The sequence below is a fragment of the Tenebrio molitor genome, chromosome 1 (genome assembly GCF_963966145.1).
Source record: "Tenebrio molitor chromosome 1, icTenMoli1.1, whole genome shotgun sequence".
NCBI classification, from domain to species: domain Eukaryota; kingdom Metazoa; phylum Arthropoda; class Insecta; order Coleoptera; family Tenebrionidae; genus Tenebrio; species Tenebrio molitor.
This window is the reverse complement of record NC_091046.1, coordinates 26,574,759-26,596,080: the sequence shown is the minus strand read 5'-3', so window position 1 is coordinate 26,596,080 and position 21,322 is coordinate 26,574,759. Positions and strand designations below refer to the sequence as shown.

General features: G+C 39.5%; 1 protein-coding gene across 1 annotated transcript; it reads left to right on the top strand.

Annotated features, from left to right (window-relative positions):
- Positions 1–319: 319 nt before the first annotated feature.
- Positions 320–1,477, top strand: LOC138123411 (uncharacterized). The gene is made up of 2 exons (XM_069038180.1): positions 320–436; positions 496–1,477. The coding sequence occupies exons 1-2, from the start codon at positions 320–322 to the stop codon at positions 1,435–1,437; spliced, it is 1,059 nt and encodes a 352-aa protein (XP_068894281.1). The 3' UTR covers positions 1,438–1,477.
- Positions 1,478–21,322: the final 19,845 nt, after the last annotated feature.

Sequence of the window (21,322 nt, the reverse complement as noted above, 5' to 3'; positions counted from 1 at the left end):
GGCTTCATCCTACAGATAACTTGATCGAGTAGTACCTCTTGTTACTGCTAGGTCGCGTATATTTTTAGAGTGTATAAAAAGGAAAACTGTTTTACCGACTACTGATCCCGCGCTGCACTTCGCGCTTATGTCTCATTCTTCTTCTTACGCGGGTCGCGATAACGTGAAACAGAAGTTCACAGGCGCCATTTTGGGACAAGTAAAGGAACTTGTGTATCCAGACGTGAGTATAAACTAACCTCTCCATTGTAGTAAAGAGCAATGGGACGCACCGACAAGTTGTTAAGAAAACTCAGGAAAATCGAGGAGGAACTGAAGCATGGTCGTCGAAGTGCTGGTAGTGAACGCAGTCGGCCCAGCCGGAGTCGCAGTGCCTCCAGAATTCGACGCCATAGCAGCAGACGACGAGAATTACCGGAAACCCGAGTTAGGCCCAGTAAAGATAGGGACCGTTATTCTCGAGATAGGCCCACAAGGGACCGTTATTCCCCACAGACCTTAGTATGGCCCAATAGGGACCGATGCAGGTCTAGCCAACCCAGACCCAGTCGGAGCCGCAACAGCTCTAGTAGGTCGGGGGCGGGAAGCCACCGGAGCAATACCTCCGCGAGCGCCACATCTCAACTCTCTGCACAGCAGGAGGAACGGTTAGTCATCAATAATGACGTTACTCTAGAAGAGGACCCCTTACATTTTCTTAGGGAACTGTCTCCTAAAAATAAGGAAGCGTTCGAACTACACCCATCGCTGTGCAAGCGGTGGGGGCCATCACTTAGACAGGGCCTTGACGAAAAAATGAGGACGACACTTCTCGAAAAATATCCTCATCCCACAAACTTCGGCGAATGTAAAGCCCCCATTCTAGACCTTGAGATCAAACGCGCTCTCGATCAACTGACCTTGAGACGGGACAAATACCAAGCTTATACCCAAGACAAGGTTGGTAACACGATAGCCGCATTCGGCAAATCTATAAATAAACTTTTGCAATCTGAGTTACCAAAACCTCTCAAGGACGATATCTTGACCGACCTCAACAATGCAGTTCTCATTCAAACAGAGGTTTTCTTCGAAATGTCCAAATCACGCCGATTTCTGATATTACCGATGCTATCTCCAACAGTTAAGGAGGTGGTGCAGGATAGTGCACCGACGGAATCCCTTTTCGGCGGAGATCTGACAGAGAGACTCCGGGCAGCAAAGGCACTAGAAAAATCTAGCCACGAGCTGAAGCATAAATCAAAAATGGTTATGCCACCGCACAGAGCTACCAATAAATCTTTAAACGGGAGGGGGCAGCCGAGTCAAATGAGGGACGCTCGGCCACAGAGAAGCCCGACACGTTCCTTCAACGCAGCACGCAGGTCTTTTCCCAAGCAGAGGGCGTACAAAAGACACTACCAACAGCCCCAGCACCAGCAGAGGAACCGCAAATAAATGAGGTAAGGTGCCCTTACGCCGGCAGACTAAAGTACTTCCATCATGCTTGGCACAGTATTACTGACAAACGCCTAATAATGGACTGGATTACGGGTTATAAAATCCCATTCACCAGGACTCATACAAAAAGCACCGCCAAAAAAGTTATGCCATTCAGTTCATGACAAAGAGCAAATGTAGCCCCGTAAAAAATCAATTCATTTCTCGTTTCTTCCTGACAGCCAAGAAAAATGGCAATAAGCGTTTCATACTCAATTTGAAAAGTCTTAATCAATTTATGACACCTCCACATTTTAAAATGGAGGATATAAAGACGGTAAAAAGTTTAATGTTAAAATTGTTACATGACAACAATCGATTTAAAAGATGCGTACTTCCTCATACCTATTCATGCGACACACAAAAAGTACTTACGTTTTAAGTTTGGACAAGACCTGTATCAATTCAATTGCCTTCCGTTCGGGTTGGCGTCGGCCCCTTATTTATTTACGAAAATTGTTAAACCGATCGTTAGTAGCCTCAGAAGAAAAAACATTTCATGTGTGGCCTATCTGGACGATTTCTTAGTAATTGGGAACAGCTACATACAGTGTCTACAACAGACACAGGAGGTCTTAACGGTATTACAGAATCTCGGATTCTATATTAATAAGGACAAAAGTTCGCTACTTCCCGTTCAGAGATGTAGATATTTGGGCTTTATTTTAGACAGCATACATCACACCATCGAAATTACACCTGAGAAAAAGAAAAAAATCCTTGTTCACTTAAGAAATTTGAAAAATAAAAATTCCCACAAAATTCTCGGTATTGCTAGACTAATAGGGTTATTAGTTTCGACCGCTCCAGCAGTCAAATATGGCTGGGCACATATAAAATCTTTGGAGAGGGAGAAATGTCGTGCTCTGTTTGACAGCAAGCAAAATTATCTTGTTCGCATGCAAATAAGGTCGACTACGGCACAGTCCGATCTTAAGTGGTGGGAAACAAATATCCACGATGTCTTTAACAAAATTAGAAAAGATACTTACGATCTCGAAGTCGAGACCGATGTTTCGCGGACAGGGTGGGGAGCCTGTTGTCATCACCAGAAAGTGCTCGGGTGGTGGACGACACAGGATTCCCAGCAGCACATAAACGCTTTAGAACTCAAAGCAGCGCTTTACGGCATAAAAATTTTCACCAAAGACAAAACGTCATGTAACATATTGCTTAGGCTCGATAATACGACTGCTATCGCAACAATTAACCGTATGGGAAGTACAAAATATGAAACACTAGATGGTATCGCCAGAATCTTATGGCCGTGGTGTGAGGAGCGAGATCTCTGGGTTACAGCAACTTACATTTGTTCAAAAGACAATGTCCAAGCCGACCAGGAGTCTCGAGCATTGCCCGCAGACACTGAATGGCAACTCGCGGCAGGCGCATATGAAATGATTGTACAACGCCTCGGTATACCGGAAATTGACTTATTCGCGTCCATATCTAACCATAAATGCCAAAAATACGTTTCGTGGAAGAAAGACCCAGATTCCATTGCAGTCGATGCCTTTACAATCTCATGGGGAAACATTTTCTTTTACGCATTTCCCCCCTTTAACCTGGTAGGCAGGGTGTTAAATAAAATTGTCAATGAAAAAGCTATTGGCATTGTAATCGTCCCTCATTGGCCATCTCAGCCGTGGTACCCCCTCTTTATAAAGTTACTCAAACAAAAACCAATTTTTTTGGGACCACAATCTAAACTTTTGTGATCACCCTTTAGGCAACTACATCCCTTGGCAGACACACTTACCCTGGTGGCGGGGAGGTTATCCGGCACGCTTTCAGCATGAAAGGACTACCAGCAAATAGCATCGGCACAATAGAAAACTCCCTAGCGGCAGCAACCAGGAAACAGTACTCTACGACCTATAAGCTTTGGTGGGCATTCTGCTCCACTAATCATATTGATCCATTCCGAGCGGAACCCAACCAGGCAATTAAGTTCCTCCAAGAGCAACTGGATTTAAAACCTAATACGGGATACGGCACACTCAATCAACACCGCTCAGCCTTGGCTCTAATTCTTGACAACCTCAGCTGTAGTGGTATAGTAAAGCGGTTCATGAGAGGCGTATTCAAGATGAAGCCGCTGACCACCAAATACCGCCATATTTGGGACCCAAAAACTGTACTGAACTACATCGAAAGCTTAGGACCAAACAGTTCACTCTCACTGCGACAGTTAACAATGAAGACTGTCACCTTGCTAGCACTAATTTCGGGTCACCGTTTGCAGACTCTATCCCTTATAAGGCTCGAAAATATCAACCAGTCCCCAAGGTTTTGATATTTGGATCACCGATCACATAAAAACTTCCAGAGTCGGGGCGGAACAACCAACTTTGCAAGTACCCTTCTTTCAAGCTAACCCCTCCCTCTGCGCAGCGACGACGCTTAAAGACTATCTGAAGGCCACCCAACCTCTTCGGAAAGAGGAATTTCTTTTCATCACATTCAGGCAGCCTCACCGTACGGCCTCAAAGGATTCCATTAGTCGATGGGTGAAGGAAGTATTAAAAACAGCAGGAGTAGATATGAATGTGTTCGCTCCACACTCCACTCGCCGCGCCGTGACTTCAGCCGCCTATAAGAAAGGCCTGTCATGGGACATAATTTGACGGTCTGCCGGATGGTCACAAAACTCCTAAGTATTCGCCAAGTTTTACAACCGACCTACTCAACAGCACGGCTCTTCATTAGCTCCGGCCATCTTGGCGGTCAATAATTAGAATAGATCTGCTGACAGTATTGTTTACAATAGTTCATTTTTCACAATAAATGCTTGAATATGTAATCGCATCAGCAACAGTACACTCTGAATATCTACTCGATCAAGTTATCTGTAGGATGAAGCCACATAATTATACAATTAAACGAAGTTACCAGTGATGTTCAATTGGAATTATGTGGCTTCATCCGGAAGATAATTTCCCAACCCCCCCCCCCCCCAACAACCCCGTCCTGTTGCAATATGCGAATGAGACTTGGGGAAGACTTTAAAAAGAATGAGACATAAGCGCGGAGTGCAGCGCGGGATCAGTAGTCGGTAAAACAGTTTTCCTTTTTATACACTCTAAAAATATACGCGACCTAGCAGTAACAAGAGGTACTACTCGATCAAGTTATCTTCCGGATGAAGCCACATAATTCCAATTGAACATCACTGGTAAGTTCGTTTAATTGTATAATTTTCATTGTATTTCATCAGTTATTATTTTCCTCCTGGAAGTAATTCGGGTCGCTACATCAGTCATGAAAACGTGTTTTGTGCCTATGTGCAAAATTGGCTATATAAGACAAAAAAGCATTGAAAAAGTATCATTATTTCGTGTTCCCAAGGACAAAGTGTCTGAGTGGCAAAGACTTATTCCACGCAAAGACAAAGTGTTAACTAGCAATCATTTTACATGTGAAAAACATTTTTCAGAAGAATTTATACGTCGTGAAGTAAATACCGAACTGTATTCCGTAAGTACCATTTTTGATCATCAAGTTTTTAATCTAATTAAGTATTGTGAATTATGTATGTACAGTAGGTCAAAAAATTAATGTTGTGCAGTTCCTACGAACAATTGGAAAACACCTCTTTTTTCTATTTTCTTTTGTATAAAACTGTGCTAACACGGCTCTATGTCAACGAGTCTTTGCAATAATCAAATTAGGATTAAAAAAAAAATGGATGTTTAAGTATAATTGCTCTTGATTTTGACAGCAAGACGACATTACTTTTTTGACAAAATACTTACCTGTTGTTTTGCAAATAGTATATTATGTTATGAGGAGCAAAAATGGAGTTTTATGTGCTGCGGCTGGTAGCCGAAGCACATAAAACCATTTTTGCTCCGAATAACATATATGTACTATTTTTTCTTCAAACTTTCATAACAAATTATTTAAGACATGTTAAGAAACCAGCTAGGAATTTCAAATGATTTAGCTAGTTTACTTTACAGCCGCTCATCAGCGGAGATAATAACTTCACGGACGCCCTCAGCGGAGATAATATCTTCACGGACGCTCCTCAGCGGAGATAACTTCACGGACGCTGGTCAGCTCGTTAGATGCCATGACAATGAAGTGACACTTTAACATTATCAATGCAACAGTGCGATGTCATATTTTACGGACGTTTGAAGAAAAAATGTATTACACAGGGTCATTATAAATGACTGTCCCATCGTAGGTGGCTGTGCGCTATGCTTTACGTGCGCCGCTACGCCCACTAGTTGTTACAAACATTTATAATGACCCCGTATATGAAATAATATTACATTTTCAGTACTCGTTGTTGTACCCTAAATTAACAAACGATGCTGTTCCTACAATTTTTCCAGGCTGTCCCTCCTACCTTAGCAGAGAAGTTAAAAAAAGAAGGATTATCTGTAAAACAGATTTGAATTTGTCAAGAAAGAAAAAAGTGAGAACGGATAATTTAGAAGGTAGTTAAATATCTTTTGTTGAAAATAATACTCCTCAAACTCTTTTATCGCACATTTTAGGTTCTGGTTCTAGAGAAAGTAATGAAAATAATACAAATATCACATCATGTTCATTACTTCAAGATCAATTTGAATCTATATTGGTACAAATTTTACAAAACTTAAATTCTATAGTTCTTTCTTCACCAGAATGGGTTATTCAATATGTCAGAAACGAACATCACAACATAATTTGTTTTTCTGAATTGGTTGCCGAAAAAGATAATACGGCTGTTAGAAAGAAGCTTTTACTGAGCAACTCCGATATTAAATTTTTACATTTAATTACGAAATTAAGCGAGAGGTGATTTTACCGAACAATTCCATCATTACACTCAGTACTTTCACAGATATTGTGGACAAATTTAACAATCTTGTTGTCTGTACAGGAGGACTGCCCTTTGTTACCACCGACCCCCTGGGGAGGTCGAACTGTCGAGTCCATCTTCGGGGCCGGTGTCGAGATTTGTTGACCGATGCCGTTTTAACGCCGGGGTAGCAAATGCACCCCGTCGAAGAAGATGGCCGTTTCGTACACCAGCCGGTTTACCCGGACCGTCAGGCAGTCTTTTGTCTAAGGGAGAGGAGCACTAAAGAAACAACCTTCTCTTCCAAGGGCAGGTAAAGAAATGCCGTGCCGTTTCCGGCCGGCGTCGACTATTTTTAAAAAGTTGGACCAAATGTGGCAAAAGAACGAGCGGGGGTGGTTTTAGACCACCCGGGCACCCAAACGACCCACGGTTAACACCTTAAAAGATGCTCCATCTAATTTCACTAATTCTTTATATGTAGAAGACCATTTTGCAAAAGTTTGGAGCCATAAAGCTTGCTCATAGTTTTTGTCTGCAGTTAATGATGCCAGTAAAAATACCACATGTGTATTTTGTGTACAGATTAAAAAGGCTGTTGGGGATTTTAAATAATAATAAATATAATAAATAATAAAATACCAAGGGTACGAATGGCATTCCAACGTGCAGCGAATTTGCGGAAAAGGGCAAAATCGCTTAAAGTAAAACATCAAAAAATATTACAGGAATTAAAATCTGCCCGACAGAAAATTAGAGCACTGGATGAAGATGATATTTTAAACAAAATGAATAAACTAAATATGACTGCTGCCCAAAAAAAATGTTTCTGAGCGAATGCATCAATGTATGCAAATACAACCGTAAAACATCAAGATATACATCAGAATGGTTGTTACTATGATTGCTGTTGTATATCAGAGGTCCAGCTAGTTACAAATTTTTACAAACTAATGACATACTACATCTCCCAGCAATATCAGCAGTAAAAGGTTATCTTCCTAGAATCAATTTGAAATGTGGTGTGGATAAGTTTTTTGAATTATTCAAACTAAAAATGCAAGAAAAAAACAAGTATCAGCGACACGGAATTTTTATTTTCGATGAAATGCAAGTAAGAGAATCTATTGAATTAAAAGTAAAAAATATGAAGCTGTACGGAATACAAGATTTTGGCGAAGATAATGTTCAAACTTCTAAGACATCGGATCAACGTGCTAATCACGCCTTAGTTTTCATGTTTTCTTCTGTCGCTGATCAGTTTTGCCAACCTGTCGCAATATATGCAGCAAAAGGTCCAACAAAAGGTACCTGCACTGCTCAACTGATTTATTGCAATCATAAGAAAACTTGAAAAGCATAGTGCGATTATCGATGCAGTGGTCTGCGATGGAACGACGACTAACAGAAAAATGTGGAATGAGTTTGGAATTTCTAGAAAAATTGATACACCTGTTACTAAGATAACACACCCATCTGATGATAACCGATTTCTTTATTTCTTTTCAGACGCCCCACATTTGATTAAGGGCTCCCACGCACTAGCAACTTTTGTTATAGGCAACTAAACAGTTTAGTCACCGAAAAGAACGAGCACCGCTCACTGGCAACTTAATAGTTGCTTATGCAGATCAATTTTAACACAGGGATTTTGTTGAAAAAGCAACTCAATAATCGCCGGGTGCGCGGCGCTACGTTAGAACAAACTTGATTCATTTACCACGAACAGTTTCCTTATAAAATAGGACAAGTTTTTAGTTGCTTCGATTTAAAAATTACCCGTATGCGAGGTTACATTTAGTTATGTGTGTTCAATTTTTGTGATTAAATAATTGCTTCCCAAAAGTTGCTAGTGCGCAGGGGGTCTAAATGTTTACGCAATAGACTTCTTGATAAATAAGCATTAATAAAATGAATTACTTCTAAATTGAATTTTTGATTATTTTAGACACTAGATGAAACTATCCGATGGAGTTGTTACGAAACAATGTTATTTTTGGCTAAGCAATTACCTGACAACTTACCGGTTTGTCCGAAAATAAATAACATGCATATAAGGCCTTCAAATCTACACAAAATGGGGGTGAAACTGGCTACTCAGGTATTTACGAGGGTATTCATAACTTATGATGGTTTTACTTCTAATAATAATTTCGATGGGATGGGTACCTACCACGGTTACCTACATATATATTTTTACAATATTTAGATATTCAGCAATTCGGTCGCAGATGGGCTCGAACATTATAAAAAGAAGAGCAATAATTTAATAAACTGTAACCATACTATTTTGTTCACAAAACGAATAAATTTTAACCAACGGAAGAACGCGCCAAATCATAGAACTTTTCTCTATAACATTTTTACGAAAAAGCAATACAAATTGATTTAAAATTTGGAATAAATTAACCATCAAAGTATATACTCGCCTATAGGTAAGAGCGAAAATTTTCTGTTGTGATAGAAACAGAGCTTTGTTAAAAAGTTCCATTGTTATAGAAAAAAATAAATAATCAAAATTTAGATTCTCATGGTTACAAAAAATAGAAACTAGTTAATCACACAAAACGACTCGTTTGGTAAAAATTGTGGGGCAAAAAATTTTGGAATACTTTTACGAATTTTACAAAATGTTATAGAGAAAAGTTTCATAAACTGGCGAGTTCTTTCACTGGTTAAAATTAACACACGTATTTCAGAAACACCCTGTATATTACCGTGGCCCGTATACATGCTGTTTGGAATGAACTTTCACAAGAATACTTTTCTAAATTATGTGCTTAAACGTTGTTCACGTTAAGTTGACAATTTCAAGGTCAAATAATTTAATTTTTTGGCTATGTAATTATGTTTTGTAAATAGTGACATGCAGCTAACCAACATAATGCAATTTGTGACAATTTTGTAGGTCCAGAGAAATAGGGCGGTAAATTAAAAGATTTGAAAGACTTCTACCCCGAATGCTACAAACAGTATAAAATTAATGGTCCAAGGGCCCGATTTCAAGTCATAGTCGCAAATAGGTGGTGCAGCGCAAATGTGTAGCTATCTTTGTCCTACACATTAATTACCAATTTGCGTCATCTTTCTCTCTTGCGACGTTACCATGACAACAACAAGTGCGACCGTCGCAAGTCAACTTGAAATCAGGCCCCAAGAAAGATTTGATATGGAATCGCAATTTATAAATCCAAAATGTAAAAAAGTCAAGCTGTGGGATAACATTGCAACTAAAATGCAACAACATCGCTATAAACAAAATAAAGAAAAGAGGTCAAAGAAGACAGGAGAATCAAAAATTACCCAGGAGTTTTTTTAAGAAAAAAAATTAACGAGCCATGCACAGAACTGACATTGACGGTTGACAGAATTCTGATAACACATGCCAACCGAAACCGATAACAACTCAAAATTCCTACGTTTTGCCGGGCTAGGCTCGTTTGATAGAAAAGTGGGTTCCCGACGTCCGCGAGCCTCAACAGGACAAAATGATGGGGCACTGATTGAAGAAATTGAGAATAATCCTTTTTTAGAATTTGCGTCTCTAATAGGTCTATTATTGTATTCAATTTGGAGTCGTTATGACTATCTATTAAAGCACTCGTAGTTTAATAAATCTCTAAGAAAATTTTTGTCAATATTTCAGTGAACTATTTATTATAGTCATTTACACCAAAAAAACTACCAATATTAATGTTCAAACTCTACTTTTTAACATCTGTTGCAGATGTAGTTGCATCCGTTACCTTGAATTAAACCTTGTTCACGTTGAGTTGAACATTTCAAGGTCAAATAATTTAATTTTTTGGCTCTGTAATTATGTTTTGTAAATAGTGACATGCAGCTAACCAACATAATGCGATTTAGCAATGCTTAATCCAACGTGAACGGTGTTTACCTGCATGTCACTATTTACAAAACATAATTATAGAGCCAAAAAATAAAATTATTTGACCTTTAAATTGTCAACTCAACATGAACAACATACAGGTGGTCCCGATATAACCTGCCAGAAGAAATCCAGTAATAGGTGACGATGAGTAGAACTCATACACAAAAAATGTTTCTAATAAAAGTCTTTCCGTTTTCGAGATAAAAATAATTGAAAATCTGGTCAAAATTTGTTGTACGCTAATGAGTTAATCGGTTTTAAAAAGGTAATTCTGGTTACTTGGCTGCAATTGCTTTATCAACGGTACCTGTAACACCTATGACATTTGTCAAGTTTAATTTTAAATTTGCGAATCCTTCAAAAAGTTATGAAATTCACAAATCAAGAACAAGCCGATTTGCATTTACTCTATGGCGAAACACGTGGTAATTCAAAACCGGCAAGGCGACCATACGGCGAGCGTTTTCCTGAAGGAGTCCTTCCGTCCCGTTGTACTTTTGTGGAGCTACATCTACATTTATATGAGGTTGGTTCTGACTGATTCCAATACGATGGCGTCCCCGATCCTCCATTTAACCCCTCTGGATTTTAATTTTTGGGGCCACACGAAAGATTTGGTATACGAAGTTGAAATAAATACAAAAGGCCAACTCCAGAAACGCGTAACAGATGCCGCGAACCAGATTCGTAAAAACCCAGAAATGCTGAATTCTGTTTATGAAAATTGGTACTGGCGTACTCAAATGTGCTTAAACGCCAACGGAAGGCACACAGAACATTTACTATAAAATAATTTTTCTAGTCTAGGTCTAGTTTACCTTTCATTAGTTAGTAGATATTCTCAGTTAGAGTTGAAAGTACGAATATGTAAAGTTTAAATAAATTAATTCAATACATTATTTTGGCTATTTAACGATACTCTTATTACACAGTTCTTCCACAATTTTGCACACACTACCTCTACATTTATTTACACATTGAGGAACACCACTTTATTTATTACTCATTCATCTCAGTCTACAAAATCAATTTTTTGTACCTAAATAAGCTGGTGAATTAATGCACACAGTGTACAGCGTTTTCAATAAATGTCATTAATTTGATTTAGTTCGTCAGATTTGAGATTTGTCATAAACGACTCAGGTACCCTATGTTGCTTGGATACGTCATCCTTACAAACACCAACAATTAATTCCTGAGTAGGTACATATTTTTGTGGTCAGCAGCGTCGAATGGGTGTGGATAGGGGTTAATTTATCCCCATTATTTTGGACCTAATGGAAAGGGGTTTTTTGGACTTGTTAGATCCTTCTAATTACCCATAATTTTTTTGGCAGGTTATATCGGGACCACCCTGTATACCAATTAATATAAAATTCCCTAGAATTTGAAAATTTAATTTTTATATTTAAAAATTAAAACAAGGGTGCAAATTCTAAAAAAATTACATAAAAAAATCGTTTTATAAGGGCATTGGCGCACTCGCCCCATAGGAAAATCCCCTACGGCCCGTTTTCTACACTTGGAACTCGTGCGCCAAATTAACCCTTATAAAACCCGTTCTACTGTTACAAAGTTGTAGAAGCGCGAAACTTGACTAATTTTCCTGCTTCTGTCCACACTGCTCGTCGTCGCATAAGAGAAAACTGCCACTAAAATACGACTTATACCTAGACATAAAGAGGCAAGATTGGCATTTGCGCTGGAATACATGTTACGAGGAAACGATTTTTGGGTAAACGTAATATTTAGCGACGATAAAGTTTTTCAGTCAGCTTTGAATTGACGAATGCGCCTTTATAGACCGAAGAATCAACGATTCAACCCGAAATATGTCGACAAAAATGATAATAGCGGTAGATTCTCGGTAAATATGTGGGCTTGGGTTTCCGCAAAGAGTCCTGGGGTAATCGTACACATTGAAGAACGCCTAACAAGTCACATTTACATCAGGATTTTGGAAAAAATTATGGTGCCTTCAGTTAGAGTTGTCTATCCGGAAGATAACTTTGTCTTCCAGCAAGATAACTGTCCGGTGCATACCCCTCATCACAGGGTGCCAGAATGGTTTCAAAACCACGATATCAACGTTCTTGACTAGCCGAATTTGAGCCCTGACTTAAACCCGATCGAAACTATGTTGGCTGCTGTAGTTAACAGCATAAAAAGGCGCCAAGTGAGATTTGACTGCAATAAGTGAGGCATGGCATAATTTACCCCGGGATTATTTTACAAATTTATGTCTGTCCATGCAACCGACGACTTAAAGTTTACGAGGCCAACGGAGAAATGACTAAATATTAATTTCATAGTTTTGATGTTGTTTGCGTTATAATAAATTTTAATTTATTTTCATGAAAATGCTCTTACAGGTGGCTTGCAGTCGACAGAACACACTGACGTGAATGTCATAGACAAGACAGCTATTTGACATCCACACGTTCGTTTCATAAGAGAGCATGTTAGGCAATGACATTGACTATACTAAGGACAACGTAACATTTTATCTGCCCCGCCAATTTCATTTTCTTGGTTACCAATCAAATAGGTTATTAAGACGATCTGATTTACACAGTAAAACTTTCTGACATTCGAACTGTCTTAATGACATTTTATTTTTTAGAACCTAAAACAATAATTGTGGACTTGACAGCAAAATTCTAACCTTAACTTTTTTACGTGGCAAATGTGATGAAAAGTTGTACAGATTGAATCTGGCTTTGATTCTGATTGGTCAATTTTAGTTGGCGGAGCAGATAAAAAGTTATAACGGCAATACTATACCAAAATTTAATGCTCGCAATTGTACCAACCTCTTGGATGCAATTTGTAAAAAAAGATTACCAAGTAACTCCGAGACCAGATGGAACTTTAAATCTCACGTTGTAAATACATTATTCAATTATTTAATTCATGTATAAAAAATCCCATAAGCCGCGATGCATTTGTCACTTTGACATCGGATAAAGTTAGCCGTAACTTTGCATCTGGATAAAATGTACCTACTTAAACTTCCATGGCAAACTTTTTCGAACCTGATTATTGTTTGTTGTTATGATAACGAACCAACAATCTTAAACATTGACACAGCTTGTAATAAATTAAAGTGCGAAATAATGGCCAATTCAATTTTTCATAATTACCTACCTATTATAATTCATTAAATTTTCTCGTCGAATTACGCTCCAGGTTTTTTTCGTCCAGGATAAAATTTCATTTTTTAAAGTCTAATTTGGTTTCTTTTTGGTAAATTGACTCCAGAAACCACCAGATAACAATTTTCGTCCTTCGGACTCGTTTTTTTATCGGGTGGTTTGTGTCGTCAATTTACCAAGCAATCAAATTATCGTAAAAAAATTCAATTTTATCCGGACAAAAAAGACCTCTCGTGTAATTTAATTACAGTCGATAATAGAACAAACGTAATTGAAGTTTTTGATCACATAATTGAAAATTTAGATCAATGGGATGATATTTCGATACGGGAATCTAGCGGTTTTAAAAAATTGTTGACTTACTTTGATTTCGTGTTTATGCTACATACTTTTCATTTAATTTTCACTCATACAGAAACCGTTTTTTCCATAGGTTATCCGATATAACGTACTGTAATGGAAGAATAATTTCACTTGTAGCAACTGTAAAAACTCTTCACTATTATTTTAATAATTTTTATTTGGAAAAAAAACAGAGTGTGCCGTAAAGACGCACGATAGAAGTGAAACTTTTGTATTGCAGGGAAACATTGTAATTAATTAATTATTCATCAATCACTTTTAAATAGCATATTCACAACAAAATTGTATATTTTAATGAAAAAATTATAAACAACGATAACACTAAACAATATCGAAATGCGTAACTCATTGTTCATTTTTAAGTCTCCAAATTAAAAGAGAGGACATTATCGATAAATGCCGTGAGTGTGACAAAGACAGAAGTATACACAATTTTAAGGGATGTTTGTATCGTGTCAAACAGATTAACTTACATTTAAGTGAGATGGAAATATTGGCGCAACCGTTGTGCAAGACACTGCTCCCACTCGACACGACAGTGTTTACCCCCACCACTTTTCGTCACACAAAAAGGTTGCCGATCAGAATTTCAAAACCCTCCCGTAAAAACCTTCACTTCAAAAAAAATGCGGGATATATTTCCTTCGTCCGCTAAGCGACACAAGACTGATTTAACAGACAACTTGTCTACGAAACTATTATCAAATTGAAATACGGTTTAAAGACATTTCATCCTTTAATTTTTTGAAATTAATTGACAGCAATAAGTTTGACGTGTTCAATAGTTATTTTACCGACAATTTAATTCAATTTTTATGTGTCGAAGTAAACTTGACATTTATAATTCGAGTTTTGTTGTCTGGCAATTAAACTCAAAAAACTGTCAGAAAAAATTACTCGTCCTACGGACTCGTAATTTTTTCAGACGCAGTTTTTTTCGTTAAATTGCCAGGCAACAAAATTCTCATTGAAATGTCAAGTTTACTTCGACAAAAAAAAGCTCTCGTGTAATTGTAAGTGAAAAATAACTTCATTCTTTAATTAATAATTATTATAGAGGATTCTTTAATAATTAAAGATTAAAAAGGGAATTGCAAGTTCTGTATTCGGATAAATTAATTTTTGGTAATTCACCAACAGTTAGAGATGTGATAGAATTTATTTATAAAAATTATATCATTACCGATGTTCCGAAAATATATACTAGTCTCAGAAGGCGTCATTATTGACTCTCGAACCGACTCCAGAAGTAGAATTTCTCTCCCAAGGTTAATAATAATTTTCATTATTAACCAAGGTCAATAATGAACAGCCGTCACCTAGCAACGAAAGATTTTCTTTGATTTTATTGGTTAACGTAGACAGACGATTTTCAATTTTCATAGCAACCGTTGAAAAATGAGAACTCGGATCGTCGCATCGGACAAACAAATTTAATTAATAATTATTATTAGAAAGGGTTTTAACGGATCTAGTAGTGAAAAAAATAGTATATAAACAACGCTAGAGAAGACAATTTTAAGCCTCGCTTCTTTATTCCCCTCGAAGCTTCGCTACTCGGGGAATAAACTACCTCGGCTTAAAAAAATGTCTTCTCTACCTTGGCGTATAATATACTATTGTTTAATTGTATCTCTCCCGCTAACATCAGCATCGGTAGAAAGAAGTTTTTCGGCGTTAAAAAGTGTTAAACCCTACAGCAGAAATACCGTGAGATCATTTAAATTTATAATTAGAGGGGCTATGTCTTTAAAATTATATTGGCAACACCGCTTATACCTTGATTTGAATTGTCAAAATAACGCTTTAAAATTCAATACAAAATATGAAGCGGCAAGTTAACAGTTGTATCCAAGCCAGGTGTTTGATGCAACTGTTAACTCACAGTTTCATATTCTGTGGTGAATTTTGAAGCGCCATCGCCACTTTGACAAACCAAATCAAGATGTCAATGGTGTTGCCAATCTAAGTTTAAAGTCACAGCCAACGGGAATAGTAGGTACTGTTACGATTGTAAATCTTCGCGATTGTCTAGAATGTTCTAGAATCCATCGCGACGGAAACGTACTCGGACTTCCGCCGAAAAATCTGCGCATACAGGGGGTGGAAGCTATAAATCGGGGGAACCAGAGACGGAACGGGAGATTTTTCACGACCTTTTGCCGGTGGTGTTGTGAGTGCCTGGGGAGAGTCAAGGGGACAGTGATCGAGTGAATTTGCAGGGCCGACGAGACGACGTAGTGGAGTTCACGAGGGCCGTTGGAGACGATTCGTCTAAGTACCACCGCCCAAATCGCCAAGCGGTACACGGACTTCACTACGGAAGGTTCCAAACCGAACGCTTTTGCGGATCAGGATCTCGTCGGGTCCTGTCAGTCCAGGTCGTCCCCGGACTCACCGGAAGGTGCCGGATCTACCCACCAGCAAGTCCGGAGCAGTGGTGACACCCCATTATCTACAGGCCGTGGCTTCCCAAAGTTTTCGGTTGTATTTTGTCACTCCGTCGAACTAATTGAGCGTTTGTATTTAACTATTGTCAAATTTCCATTGTCGCAACTCATTATTTCGACGGGTGAATAGTTTCCATCGAATTCATTTAATTTGTATATCGCGTTTAGGATTTATAATTTGTTCGACTGTTAAAGTTGCAGTTTTGTTATAAGGCGCGTGATTTCAATAATTGTATTAATTTTAAGATTTTTCCTTATCAAGTCCGTCGGGTTTTTATATTCACGAACGCTTATCAATCCGTGAGCGACCTCGCCAGGAATTGTGTATCGCGCTCACCGATCATTTTTTTGCGCGTGGTTCTTCACCGGACCTTACAGAAGGAAAAAATCTTAACTTCCATTTTTTTCTTTTTTTTGGAGCGAAGAAAGACTTGGAGGACCTCTCCGCTTATGCGGGCGGCGTAGCCGAATAGCGACGTTACGTAGGATCAGTCGTTCTTCCTCCTTCGCTAAAGAAAGAAAATTTTTTTTATTGTTTCGCCGGTACTCGTTTGTTGAACGTCTGGGACCCGTACACGCCATTAGGCTAGTCAGGCTTCGTTGTTTTCCTTTTTCATTATATCATTATTTTCATTGTTGACATCTGAATAAACGATTAGTTGGAAGATTGTGTATCATTTCCCGTACTCCGGGCTGTTCTCACCTATTTTTCAGCTTCAGTCGGCGTTTCTCGTGGTTCGCATTGTAAACCGAGTCGAAGCCTACGACTTGTTCGTTATACCCCTGAACATTCCGGATGTGTAACCGGTAACAGGGTTGCCAGTTTCAGGGGCGTAATTTATAACGTAACAGTAGTTATTTAGAAATATAAATTTATTTGGTTCTCCTATGTGTTTTCTTTCATGGCTAGGTAGATTACATAAAAAATTGCCCTCGTAACTGCCTCTTGATGTACTACTGAATCTGAATTTAGTTGCTATGAAGATAAAGTAAAATCACGAAATAAATCTTTCTTCATATTAGCTCTTAGATTTAAGTAACAGTGAAATTCGTTAGTGTCCCAACATGCATGACCAGCGTTTACACCAGTCAGATTGGTCCTTGAATTGAGGGATACACAGTTTATGGATCTTAAAACAGTAGATTTGCACTCCCTTACCTCATGGGATTCGCCACATCTAGGACAACTTAGATTACGTTTGCAAAAAGTATGAGAGTGGTGATAGCCGTTGCAGCGAATTACATCAATAGCATCAAATATATAACAGTTGTCTAATCTAATCAAACAGTGTTTCGAATTTAAAGCTTTAATATAAGTATTGACATCAACTTGCAAGATGAACTGAAAAACATCAGGTTTCTTCTTGGTGGGAAAGTATTTAAGGATTTTCAGCTGAGAAGGATTACTAAATACAGAGCTATTCTGCTTTACCAAAAATGATATAATATGTTCTTTTCCTAAATCACTAGAAACCCCTGAAATCTAGGCGAAATGGTTTTTAAATCTTTGATTTCGTACGAGTCCACTAATTTATTATCCAAAGCAGAATTTTTGAACTCGGAAGGATCATGGCATTTCAGAATAAGACCGCCATTTTTCGTTGAACGTACACCAGATATACCAACATTTGAATCAGAAGGATCAATTTCGTTAGTTATGTCAGATTTGGTTTTAGAGACTGCTTGAGAAGATTCTTTTGGCATGACAACCACAGATGCACATCGCTTAATAGTGTCAGCATAAGATAATACGTTGGATAAAGGTAAATCTTGAGATTTATTCTGCGGCCATTCATTCTGGGATAATTTATCAGTTAGTTTCTGACTTTCAGTTCGTAGTAGAGAATTCTCTTTTCTTAGACCCGCAAGTTGTCCGTTTAGAGAATTAAAATGATTGTTCATAGATGCAACGAAAATTTCAAAATATTTATAAATAGTTCCAGAGAATTCACTGAGTACATCTTTAAAGGCGTCAGGAACATTGTTTGAAGTGTTAGTGTTAGGCAGAAAAGGTGGTAGTAAGACGTCGGTTTTTATTGTATTACCAGCAGTATCAGGCAAAACGGTAGAAGTAAGATTAAACATATTGTCAGACTGCTCTATATTAGGAACAGGTGAGGTTACGTCTGAGGAGCAACCTACACACACCCAATTGCGAACTTTGCCCTCAGTTTTCATAACTGCAAATAAAGCCTTTGAAACTCGAACACATGCCAAGTGAAAAACACCCGCACAGTCTTTACTGCATCTTAAATAATCATCAGAACGACCGATGATTTTGTTACAATTCATGCATTTCCGTCCCATTTTTATGTCGGCAAAGAAGTGATACCACTGCGATAGCACGTGCTATCAGCAGTGTAAAAACAACTCGCCCACCCGATAACCGTAAAAGTCAATCCAACACAAGAATAAAAACACAAAAATAAAAAGGTATTAAAAAAAAACTCAAATTAGTTAACGTACGATTAGCCCACACAATTTCAACAGAACAGGAATCAAAAACACTGATGATCCCTTTAAAAACCATGAAACTTGCAGAGCATACACATACACGTACACACGCGTTACTCGCACGTTATTCTCGACAGTTTGGGAAACGCGAGGTATTTGTCCTATTTGGACATCAAGAGAGCGTACTGGGAAGTTCCCTTGACGGCTTTTTCGGTGGCTGGCCGCGGTCAATTTCAATTCCGACGGATGCCCTTCGGTCTACATTCGGCAGCCGGAACCTTTCAGGCCCTCGTAGAGAGATTATTTACACCCGATCTCGAGCCATATGTATTCGCTTACCTCGACGACATCATCGTCAGCACGCCGGATTTCGAAACTCATTTGAACATTTTGCGAGTAGTTTTTGACAACTTAAAGAAAGCCGGACTAACCTTGAAAGAATCCAAGTGCGAGTTTTGCAAACCGGAGTTGCGTTACTTAGGTTATGTGGTCAACCGTCAAGGTCTTAATGTCGATTCCGCCAAAGTCAGCGCCGTCGTTGACATCCCACAACCAAAAGGAATCCGTGACGTCCGCAGGTTGATCGCTATGATGAGTTGGTACCGCCGTTTTGTGGCGAATTTTTCGACAATGGTCGCGCCACTCACAAATTTGACTAGAAAAAAAAACACGCTTCACGTGGACTCCGGAGTGCGAAAGAGCCTTTTCGGAAATAAAAAACGCCTTATTAAACGCGTCCATTTTGTCGTGCCCCAATTATTCGTACCCCTTTACGCTACAGTGTGACGCCAGTGACGTCGGAATCGGAGCGGTTCTTACGCAAAACATCGAAGGCAAGGAACAGGTCATTTGTTACCTGTCACGCGCCCTCTTGCCAGCCGAGCAACGTTACAGTTACAAAAAGAGTGCCTCAGCGTCAATTACGCCATAGAGCGCTTACGTTGCTACCTTGAAGGTACACGCTTCACCGTCGTCACCGACCATTATTCTTGACTGTGGCTTAACAATCTAAAAGATCCGTTGGCACGCGTCGGTAGATGGGTTATGCGGTTACAAGTGTTCGACTTTGACATCGTCCACCGTAAAGGAAAAGATAACGTGGTACCCGATTGTCTATCGCGAGCAGTGGTGCCTGTTCAAGCTCAACTTGATCAGCTAGGTGTAAATTCGGGTTCGGGAGATAAGTGGATTGACAACCTAATTCAAAAAATTTCTACGAATCCACTCAAGTAACCGAATTTTAGAGTCCGCGAAGGTCATGTATTCAAGAAAGTTAAACGCCGTGATGGAGAAGCCGACTCCGATTGGAAAAGGGTAGTGCCGAAAAACTCGCGAGCGCAATTACTTAAAAGATATCACGACGAAGCGTCCACGGGAGGACATCTCGGGGTTTACAAAACCTATCACAAAATAAGTAACAACCATACCTGGCCCAAGATGAGAGCCGACGTGTGCCGCTACGTACGGAGATGCCCAGTTTGCGCCAGCGTGAAACCTGAACAACGTTTTCCCGCAGGAACACGAACGGTCACGAGTAAGTCTTAGTAGTCACGGACTATTTCAGTAAATTTCCGTTATTTGTACCGGTACGATCGCCAACGGCGCGCAAAATCATCGACGAGATCGAACGATGGGTGTTTTTGATGTTCGGGGTGCCCGAGTACATTATCATTGACAACGGGGTACAATCCGGGAGGAGTCGAGAATTTCAGGATTTCTTAGTTAATTACGGGGTGAAACCGTATTACAACTCCTTGTACACTCGTCAGAACAACCCCGCGGAACGGGTGAACCGCACTATGAAATCCCTCATCGTTTCGTATATCGACCAGGACCAACGGAAATGGGATAACGACCTAGACCGCGTTGCTTGCGCCCTAAGAATTGCCCGACACGAGGCCACCAGGCAGACTCCATATTACTTAAACTTCGGTACGGAAATGATAGATCATGGTTCAGAACACGAACGTCGCAGAGTACGAGAGAGCTTAGACGAGGCCCCACCAGACGATAACGCTGCAGAGGCCCCGGAGCGCGACCGCTTGTCAGGGTCCAAGTTAGATCGGATCCGTTGTTTGGTCGCAGGTCTGATAAATAAGTACAGAGACAAGGCAAAACGTTATTACGACGCGAAACGTCGCGAGATCGAGTACTCAGTAGGAGATCTGGTCTGGAAAAAATCGTATCCAACGACAGATAGTACCAAACACTTTAGCGCCAAGCTAGCCAAACAATTCACGGAACGAATAGGTAAAAACGTGTACGGTTTGGTAGACGACCTAGGCGTGTTCAAAGGGAAATGGCACGTAAAAGACCTTAAACCGGACCGTTCCCGAGAAATAGACAATGAGACGGTCTCTAGTTCACCGGAACCCTCCGGCGGAGAGCATGATGACTCCGACGGTAATTCCGGCACGGATACGGATTAGTCGGTCCGTCAGTTTCACATCGCGAACGGTACACCAGCATCACCTAGTTAGCAATAATTGTGGGTGGTAGGAAGGGCGAGAGGTAGGTCACACGGGGTTGTCTCAACACCTTGACAACAAAAGAGACCCCTCAAAAAAATTTGGGTGGATGGATGGAGCGCGAGGCAGGTCTCGATACGCGCAATTCACATCTAAATCAATTTCGGTTGCGAGAAAAATACCGATGCGCGACGGTAATGAGATAAACAAAGGACGGTGGTCGCCGCGACGCGACGTGTGGTACCTTGGACGCGACTCGACGCTGC